Genomic DNA, 10184 nt, shown 5'->3' on the forward strand with positions numbered 1-10184 from the left:
GGATCAATAGGTTAGTCCAATAAATCATATAAAAAGTTGCCAAAAGTATGTAAAAATTGTATAATATTGGCATGAAACAATCAAAAATTATAGATACGACGAAGACATATCAGTTAGTGGAATAGCTAGGGGTGAAACAGAGATATTGTGATGGGATACTTTGTGGGTTTTGAGCAAGTCTTTCACGAAATCCGACGATCCCCTCTTAATAGTGCGGGATCCCTATACTCAAGAACAAACTGAAAAGGAGCCAAAGCTGTTTGTTTTGTATCTCTGCTCTTGAGTGATATATATATGTCCGTAGTCATGATCTACACACGGCCCTTGAGACAAAATCCTGAGATATACTTGATAAACATGATTAGTCCCAAAATGCATATCATCATCAACATCAAAATAAGATTAAGGGCATGATTGCACTTTCACTTGTAGTGAGGAGTGGAGAGGATAGGAGAGATCAACGGAACTGAGGCAGTGTGTGATGGCGGCGACCTGGAGGCGGCGGTGTGTCACGGCGGCGACCGGGAGGCGGTGGCACCTCTCGGTCCTCAACAATGGCGGCTCGTTTAGGATCTCGGATCTCAGCGGCGGCTCATCTCAGGGCTGGGGCGTTAGGAAACAAATCGAGGGGAGCCTTGTTGGCTGTTTTTCCTTTGTTAGGTCTGAGCAGAGATACAAAAGAAAACCAGACGAAAGGAGGAGGGATGGAAAAAACCAGACCAAGGTGGGAGGTTGAGACGGAAAAAACCCAGACGAAACGGAGACTACCAAGTTGTCCATTAGGAGTAGAGATAGACATTTCAGAAAGAGCAGTTCAAATCTTGTCACGTCAATAAAACTCAGCCATTTCTCATTTTGCCCTTGCACTCACCCATCGCCGCTCCCTCTCACTGCAGTCACTCACCCACTCCCCAAATCCCTGGCTCTCCTACACGGTAATGATGCGCCTCCGTCTCGACCGCATCGCCGCCGCTCTTCTCTCTCTCTCTCTCTACATCTCACTGGCGCCACTTCTTCTCGCTTGCGTTGTCGTCGAGCCAAATTTAGCCCTTTTAGTGATGTCGAGGAGGAGTGGGAGGAGCATGTTCCGTGTCAAGGAAGAAGCGGGTGGAGGGCATGGCCGAACGCCGCTGCCGCAAGCGCCTCAACAAGCTCCATGCTCCGCTCAGTCGTACTCCAAGATCAGCAAGGTAAAAAACCAAATATCCTTATCATGTTTACCACACCAGATGGGGCAATCAACTGCATCAAAATCTTGAGAGCATATCAAGTTGAGTGTGTGTTCTTGACCCATCAAAATCTCGGGAGCAAATCAACCACATCCTAAAGTCAGTTTTGGGCCGGTCCACCTGGCTTTTTTCGGTTTTTCTTTTTGTTTGTGTGTTCTTTCCTTCCTTTTTTCTTTCTTTCTTTAGTTCGTGTTCATTTTATCTTTTACTTTTTATTTTTAGTTTTTCTAATATATTTTAAATTTTGTGAATATTTTTTGAAATCACAAATATTTTTTGAATTCATCAACAATTTTTATGTTATTGTGAACATTTTTCAAATTGCAAAAAAATTGTACAAAATTTTCAACATTTTAGGAATTCACGAACATTTTTCCCTAAATTGTTAACATTTATTCAAAACTCATAAACATTTTTTTGAATCAGCAAATATATTTCTGGGGAACAATTATTTAGATTCATGTACATTTTTTGAATCGATGAACTGTTATTGTAATTCATGAACATTCATGTGATTGTTTTTATTAAATTCATTAACGTGTTTGAATCCATGAGTATCTGTTCGAAATCTTGAACATTATTTTAAGTTTTGAACAATTTTAGAAACCGTGAACATTTTTTGAATTTGCGATGTTTTTCTATGCCAACAATGTTTTTTGAATTTGAGAAAAGAAATTCAAACTCGCAAACTATCGTTCGAATTTCCGAACACCTTTTCAAACTCATGAACATATTTTTCGATATCCCAACCATTATTCGAAATTAAGAATTTTTTTAAAACCCCGAGCAATTTTGCAGAAGCAAAAAATAAAAGAAAATAACAAAAAGAAACGAAAATAGTAGACTGGAAATCATGGGCCAAATGGGACAGTTGAAGAGAACAGAGCCCATCATCAAACCCGTCGGCCGACGGAAACCCGGCCCATGCTCTCCCGACCACAAGGCGAGATTCCATTTCCCACCAACCCCTCTATATATCCCTTTTCTCTTCCCATCCACGCCCATTTCCCCTCGCCTTTCCCCACCTTCCGTCCTCCCCCCGTCGTCGCGGCTCCAGCTAGGGTTTCTCGCCCCCGCCCTCCCGCCCCACCGCCGGCCCCGTCCGCCATGTCGAAGCAAGGTCTGTCCGCTCGCTCCCCACCGATCAGCGCGAGATCGATCTCGCCGGCGTTCGGCGCCGACCGATTTGGTCCTCCGGGGTTCTGACGTCTCTTCCGGTTTCGGGGCTGTTTTGCAGGAGGAAAGGCCAAGCCGCTCAAGCAGGCCAAGGTCGCCGAGAAGGACTACGACGAGGTATGCTGCCGTTCTGCCTTTGCTTGCGCTCCCGATTCGTCGGTCGGGTCAGCGATCTCCCCCTGTAATTCTAGGTTTCGAGATGTTTAGGTTGATCTGGTGTAGATCGGTCCGTGCTTGGTTGGTAATTGCGGATGATTCGTTTGGGGGATATGAATTTCGCGGGTTGCTATGCTTATGCGCCTGCTATGCTGCACTGGGATCTTCTCAAAATTAAGGGTTCGCTTGTACTTAACGGGAAGGGGAATTTGTTGAATTGCTACAAATTATGCTGATTATGCTGGATGAGAGTGTCACCTTAATGCTAAATTTGTGATGTTCTGAATTTTGGGCCGGTAGTGTGTGCAAGCGAGTGAGCACTTTATGCGGTGTCTGTTGCTTCATGCTTAGACTTGGGAGTTTGCATTTGTTAACATCTCTATATAAGCAAAGTTGCCTTCTGTTCTTGTTTGTATTATCTTACACAATATGTAGTCAAAGGTGCATATTTTAAATAGAACTTGCTGCAAAACATGGAGTGCATTGTCATGTTCCTTTCTTTATGCCATTACTGTAATCTGTTTGCTAGGCACTAACAAGTGCGCAGTTAGTCCATCTTAAAAGTCAACTGTATTGTATTGGTTCATCTAGTTATGAAGGGAGCTGTGTACTTATTTAGTTGTTTGAGCCTGTTTGTTGTTTGTTTAAATAGTTGTAACTCTCAATCTCGGTCGTCCTAGTTCTCCAGCCACACTACCATCCTCTTATGTGATGTTGTGAGAAAGGAAGGTGACAGTGGCAATTATGCCCATGTGTTGTGATGTTGTGAGGAAGGAAACTGTCTGATTTTTTATACCATCCTTGTAATATGGCCCTGCTTTGCTTGAAAAAACAGCCCATGACTGATAGAAGCGATGGCATGAGCTACTTCAGTGACCAGTGACACTTACCTATACTTATCATTGTTTTGGTTTCCTCTGTGTTGCAGAATGACCTGGCATACCTCCAGAAGAAGAAGGATGAGCAAAAGGTGAGACCAGTAGCAGCTATCCAGTATTTCCTTCTACACTGCTTGTTCTATGACCCTTGTTACTGATGTGAACTATATTATCTTCTTGTCAACCAGGCCCTGAAGGAGCTGAAGGCCAAGGCAGGCCAGAAGGGTGCGCTGGGAGGATCTGGTCTCAAGAAGAGTGGGAAGAAATGAGTCTGCCCACCCATTCGTAATACCCAGAAAATGATAATCTATCTATCTACCTATCTGTGTCGTGCTTCACTATCTGTGGTTGTAACAGACTACCTTCAGTTGTGTTGAGCATTGTGCATCGTCGCAGTACGTCGCTGAAACCTATGGCATGTCAGCAGCCTCTTCTGCTTATCTATGATACAGATGGTCCGTAGCTAATAATGACATGACTTGTTTTGTGATGAAAATCTCTGATGTGTGCATCATTTCCATGTGTTTCTGAACGAGCACCCGCCGTGTCCACTTCGTTAGTTGATTACTTATGCATTCCTCACTTCTATGGTATCAAGGTGAATCTGTTTTGTGCTCTAACTTGGTTGAGCATACATGATTGATGATGTTTTAAGTTTATTCATCAAAGTCTCTTTTACTCTATGTTTGCTGTGTAGAGTCGATACAACTTCAACCTGTTGCAGCGTCCATGTGATCTGCCTCAGGTTGCTCACCATAGCATGTAATATAACCCTTCCTGGTGTAGTCGTTTGGGCATTTGGGGGCTTTTCATTCGTCAAGGAAAATGGTGTTTCAGCTTTTCCTGGAACCTATGGTGTTGCAGTCTCTTGTGCTAATCTATGATACAGGTGGTTCCCTAGCTACTTGGTTTGCGATCAAATCCCCTAAGCATTCCCTAGCTACTTGGTTTGCTTTAGTAGATTTATTTTCATTTCTCTGAACCATGTCATAGCTCCCACCTTGTTAGTAGGTTTCTGATAAACTTCTTGGCTAGTGGTGCCTTTCCGTTTGGACCGTTGGTATGTTTTTCTGAACGAGCACCACGGTGATTATTGGCTGTGTCCACTTTGTTTGTTGATTGATGATGCATTCCTGGACGTCCCTGAAACGGGGTACATCCTGAATTTTGTACTAGCATCTGCGTTCTTAGTTTTGCTGATGTCCTGCCCGCGTATAGACTACAGATTCTCTGACTTTGATATGTTCGCTCGCTGTAAACAATCGATGCTAGAAGGATGCTGGTACTCCCTCCGTCTCAAAATTCTTGTCTTAGATTTGTCTAGTAGGAAAAGCTGTACCTCTTACAGTTTAGTTATGCAAGAATGCTTTGAGAAATCCAAGGACAACACTTTGCTAGTTGATTGCTGATACGTTCCTTGACTCAGTAAGATGGTCTCTGCGACAGGGTACCTGCTGAACTTCATACCACATGTATTGTTAGTTTTGCTGCTGAACTTTGGAGCGACCGAGCGGATGTATGATTGACGATGGCATAGCAGAGTTCGAACAGCACCTTCTCTTACCCTGTTGTATAATCGCTGTTCAGAATCGATGCTACAACTTCAGAAGTAGCAAGTAGCAACACCAGAGTTTCGTTATGCACCATAACAAAGCTAGTGCTACTTACTAGAAGGCCTTCGCCGTGAGTGACGACCTCAAAGTGAACCGCGTGATCTGCCTTCCGGCCGATCACCGTAGGAGCCGCACTAACGAGTCTCAATGACCATGTAACCCTTCCTGGAAGTTTCGCCTGTGCATCATAGGCTTTTTCTTTCGTCAAAGGTGTCGTCTGCAAGTAGAAATATTCGTTAGCGAAAAGGGGCGGAGATATCACGACGCGACCGGTGTGGGGGCGAAAGGCCCTAGCCGCCGTGAGGAGCAAACTCAAGTGGCGCGTCCGATGCCCCGGAGTTCGCCGTGACACCCATCCGGTGGACACCGACGGCGACCCGAGGGAGGGGACACGCACACGGCGCATGCGCACGCTTTTTTTCTCCTCATCACCATCTCCTCGTCTTCACCGTTGACGACAAGAACCGGGTTCGGTATCCGATACTCCAGAAATTCATCATGGATCGGGCCATCGGGGAAAGCGGCGGGCATCGCTAGATACGTGCCGTACATACGTACAGGCAGACAGGCCAGCTCCAAACCCCTGGACGTATCTCCTGCCCATCCATCAACCTCTCGTGCGTACATGTACATACATGGTCCATGCCTCCATGGCAGTGGGGGCGTGTGGTTCATGCGTGTAGGCCGGCGATGGACCCATGCTTTGATGGGGAGCGGTTGCGCATCGTATCATCATATGATCGATGGAGGGGATGATGATGATGATCGATACTGTATTCCTGGCCTGTCGACAACCTGTTTCTTTCTTTCTGATCAAGCGTTGTTTATACTCCTCTTTCAGTGCAGCGATACTTCACTGAAAAAACACAACATCTGAGGTCGATTGTTTCTTTCTGATCGAGCGTTGTTCTCACGCTGATCTATTTTTTCTCTTCCTTGTTAGATTGGACGTTCACGTCGGGCACCTTAACCGTAGAATAGGACTGACAGCGCCATATTCCCCCCATGAGATGCCGCGCAGGAGACGCGTCCAAATCGGCCGTCCCGACCCAACCCGACCACCCGGCATCGCCCACGACGTGGACCAGAACGCTGACCCAGCGACGCCGACACGGCACGATCCAAGCCGGAGCAGCAGACCCAACAACTATTCCCCCCTCCGTCGGCCTCGTCTCAGCATCCACCTGCACATGCAAGTATTTTTTTCCCCGCAGGAATCTACATGTCGGAGGCGGCCGTGCGCTCGCGGCAGCCTCGACGCCGGCACGGCGCCGAGCAGGGCAGGTGACGACGACCAGACGCATCACGCGGCAGTGGCAGCAGTCCCACTGGCGCCGTGGTGGCGCGATCACGGCGCTGGAGGTCGATTGATGGGCCGACGGGAAATGATGCTACGGGAGGAAAGAAAGAGAGAAAGCGAGGGGGCGGCGAGTGCGAGGCGTCTAGAGCGCCACCGCATCATTTGACAATTGACATGACGGTGGCCCGCGGCTGGGCTGGGCTCGGATTGGATCCACCCGATCGGATCGGCCCGGGATCTGATCTGTGCGCGTCGCCGTCGGGTCGGCCGGTTCGGGAGTGCAACGGATTCAGCACCGGGGATGGCGAGATCCTTGGCTGATCGCCGGGGATTCTCGCTGGTAGTTTATGCCGGGCTCGATCCAGAATTCCCTCGCCGCTGCCGCCTTTGCGTTCCGACCACTTTAACCCCCGGCCGGCGTCCCGGTAAACTCGAGTCTAGTTCTGTATGATCACGAGCGACCGGATAGCTGCTGCTGATGGCGCGCGCGGTTCCAGCGAATAAAAACATCGGTCTCGAGGAGGGACCACGAGGGGATCCGGGCCCCGGCTCGGGATTAGGCCAAGGAAAGCGGGGGAGGGACGGATCGATGGGTCGGCCAACAGCACACGTGGGCCAGACGGGCCGGTGAGTGCCGCCCCCACCCCCTACAACGCGCCATCATTTCCTCGCCCCCTCTATCTAGCCCCCTCCCGTCGCCAAATTTTAATTTTTTATTAGCAGCAAACGGCCCCGGGTTCCACGGGCATGATCGGCATGCGCCTTTCCATTTGGTTTCTAGGGCGCGTCTTTTTTTTGGCGGATAGGGGGTGCGTCTCTCTCTCTTTTTTTTGCGGAGTACATAACTATCATGGTCCCATAGGCTTCAATAAGACAAAAAAACTAATTTATATCATATGCGGTATGTGTTTGTAAATTCATGAAAATACTACCTCCATCCCATAATGTAAGATGTTTTTACACTAGACTAGAGTCAAAAAACGTTTTACATTATAGGACGAAGGAAAAAGAAGATTAACCAGCAAGGGTAATTTCTCGGAATGATGTAGCATATGACGCATCATTTCCGATTAAATTCCATCAGTCTATCCATTCTGGTCAGAAAATTCAAAAGAGAGTAAAAAGCACCAGACAAATAATTGGTGATAAAAAAGCCATTAGGCCACCATGCATTTCTGCTTTGTGGTCAGAAAAGAGAAGCAAAAGGGACCTGCTTTTGCATAGCCACACAGCACAAGGTGCTCCCTGCACAATCACTTACCTAATTGATAAATCAAACGTGAGCCCCCCTCCTTGAGCTAGCTCAATTATAACACCACTGCTAGCAGCCTCATCACCCAGCTGCCCTCGGCACTCTTTCCTCTCCCTCACACTACACACACCACCATCATCATCGTCAACGAGCTCGCCGCGTGCCGGTGGCCATGGAGAAGTGCAGATCGGTGCCGCACGAGCACGCCACGGCGGCGTACTATGGGTGCGGCGGCGGGTACGACTACGAGGACGTGAGCCGGGGCACGTCGGTGAAGTCGTACAGCTTCAACGGCCCCAGCGCCGGCGAGGATCCGGAGGCGAAGCGGCGGCGGCGGGTGGCGTCGTACAACGTGTTCGCGTCGCAGGCCCGGCTCAAGGCCTCCGTCCGCGGCAGCTTCAAGTGGCTCAAGTCCAAGCTCTCCGACGTCCGCTACGGTGGCCTCTGAACTTTACTGCCCTGAACCTCCAACCTCCAAGTTCCAACGTGCCCTCCATGAACTGAACCTCTCTCCCTATATACATATGTATGCATATGCATGAAGAAGTGTGTATGTGTGTGTACTACGGCTACGGGTACTGGCCAAGTTGCTGCACATATATGTGTGTACTGTTTAATTACATGCCGTATTTATGCATGTATGAACTGCTGCTGCTGTGTGTGTGTGTGTGTGTGTGTGTGTGTGTGTGTGTGTGTGTGTGTGTGTGATGCGAAGTTGCTGCATGGTTAACTGCTAGATCCATCCATGGATCGGTCTATGTGTTTTTGGTTGCCTTTTTGAGAGACTAAGAATATCCTGCTTAAGTTGCAGATCAAGTTGTATCAAGCCATGTTCTCTGTTTTTCCTCTGTGAAAATTCCGTCCTCTGTTTTTATTACTCCTTTCTCGTTTATCATTGCATATTTTCTAGAGCTACTATGTGTGATCATAAGTCGCTGTATGGTTAACCGATGGATCGCTCTGTGTTTTCATTTTCCTTATATGGGAAGGGGAAACTAATTATGGTTGTTAGTCAAAATCAAGGTTGTTGAAGAACTGTGGTTGTACCCCTGCATTCCTGCTTAGATTGCAAATTAAGTTGCATAGATGTATATATTTTGAATTGCAGTGGGGGACTTTTTGTGGTTGGTGCGTGTCCCTGATCAGTTCTGGATGGTTCTGCAGATATACTCCTACCTTCATAGCCTTCAGTTTGGCAGCGCAAACTGCAGATCTAATCAATCGCCACCAAACAGTGTTGCAAACATGATAGTAATACATATACTACTAGTTAAAGACCACTCATAACGTAATTTCATTCTTTAAACTAAACCTGAAATGTTACAAAAGCTAGAGTGCGATCAACCATGAAATGAACGAAGCCAACCACCATTTTTTCTTAAAGGAATCCTCCCATTCATCTGCAAATGGAGAATTATTGGTAGATGGACTACGTAGCAGTCTACAAATCTGGGGTTTCTCAATCGGGACAGTTGGTAGTTGTGGTATGCTGAACAGTTTCTGCTGCAATTTCCATGTGCTGAAACCCACACAACACCCCAGAACAAACGAAATGCTCGCCGGCGCTGATCACGTCGCCGATCTAATCGCCACGGCGTGGTGCATGGCGGCGCCGCCCTTGTGATCGTCGCCGCTCGCGTGCCCTCCGCAGCTGGGGCTGATCATGCGAAGCAGCAGGTGGCAACGACTGAACCGGGCTAACTGAAAACCGTATTGAGGCCGTGCTGGTGGAAGCGTTGAGGAGTGGCGTTCTTGCCTTGTTGAACGCTGGAGGAGGCGACGGCCTGATTTTTCCGTCTCGTTCATGACTTTGTCATCCTGCGTCTACCAGTTTGTGGGACGGAAGAGATTAAGAACTGCCCCTGCTCTGGTTTCGGAAAAAAAGAGGAACTGTTCTTTGTCTAACCGAGTGCGTTTAGTGGCTGAATTCTGATTCAGGCAGAGGATGCCGACTGGTGCGCAAAGATGGGCATTCGTGTTGTGAACTTGTGAGGTGCTGCTCCTGCTCTCGGCTTTTCGTTTGTTTGCCGTCCCTTCGCTCGTGGGAACGCTGCCTCAGTTTGGCCTGCACGAAGCAGAGCAGAAAACCATCAAGCCAAAACGTTCGGAGTCCCAACTCCCATGTAGGAGCAACTCCAACCGAACGACCCATTTCATCCGTCAATGTTTGTTTAGGTCGCCGCGGACAAAAATGCTGGCCCAACGTCGATCCATTCTCAAAATCCGTCCATTTCGTGTCCATGCGGATCCATTTTCAGTCCAAAATAGCGCCTGAAATGCGTCGCCGCACGGTCCCACTTGAGGCCCGCCCAACCATCACCCGCGTCTTATTAAATGTCAGCACCTACCTCGGTTGGCCTTCCTTTTTAATGGAAGCGTGCGGCGGGGCCGGCCTCATCCACTTCCAACACCCGTCCACATCTGGCCACACAGTGCTCCCTCGCTAGAGACCAGGAACCCTAGCAAGCCTAACCACCATGGGTTTTTTCAACGGGAAGGGGAGGGGGAAGCTCAGCGTCGGCTCGCATGCGCGAGCTCCTACTCCTCCGCCTGCTAGACGCGGCTCGCCACCAGAGCGAC

General features: G+C 48.3%; 2 protein-coding genes across 2 annotated transcripts; both read left to right on the forward strand.

The window, feature by feature from the left end:
- The first annotated feature begins 2091 nt into the window (after window positions 1–2091).
- On the forward strand, window positions 2092–3935 carry LOC125519223. Its single transcript, XM_048684094.1, has 4 exons — window positions 2092–2349; window positions 2467–2522; window positions 3490–3531; window positions 3628–3935. The coding sequence occupies exons 1-4, from the start codon at window positions 2092–2094 to the stop codon at window positions 3632–3634; spliced, it is 363 nt and encodes a 120-aa protein (XP_048540051.1). The 3' UTR covers window positions 3635–3935.
- Window positions 3936–7641: 3706 nt separating this feature from the next.
- On the forward strand, window positions 7642–8481 carry LOC125523226. The gene has a single exon (XM_048688278.1). The coding sequence runs from the start codon at window positions 7777–7779 to the stop codon at window positions 8050–8052; it is 276 nt and encodes a 91-aa protein (XP_048544235.1). The 5' UTR covers window positions 7642–7776; the 3' UTR covers window positions 8053–8481.
- Window positions 8482–10184: the final 1703 nt, after the last annotated feature.

The sequence above is a fragment of the Triticum urartu genome, chromosome 7, assembly GCF_003073215.2.
Source record: "Triticum urartu cultivar G1812 chromosome 7, Tu2.1, whole genome shotgun sequence".
Taxonomy (NCBI): domain Eukaryota; kingdom Viridiplantae; phylum Streptophyta; class Magnoliopsida; order Poales; family Poaceae; genus Triticum; species Triticum urartu.

What these genes read in the sequence shown, in the direction of transcription:
- LOC125519223 (XM_048684094.1), top strand. Translation starts at nt 2,092, where the DNA reads ATGGGACAGTTGAAGAGAACAGAGCCCATCATCAAACCCGTCGGCCGA. An exon ending in GTCCGCCATGTCGAAGCAAG is followed by an intron (nt 2,350 to 2,466) that starts GTCTGTCCGCTC and finishes GCTGTTTTGCAG; the next exon opens with GAGGAAAGGCCAAGCCGCTC. An exon ending in CCGAGAAGGACTACGACGAG is followed by an intron (nt 2,523 to 3,489) that starts GTATGCTGCCGT and finishes TCTGTGTTGCAG; the next exon opens with AATGACCTGGCATACCTCCA.
- LOC125523226 (XM_048688278.1), top strand. Translation starts at nt 7,777, where the DNA reads ATGGAGAAGTGCAGATCGGTGCCGCACGAGCACGCCACGGCGGCGTAC.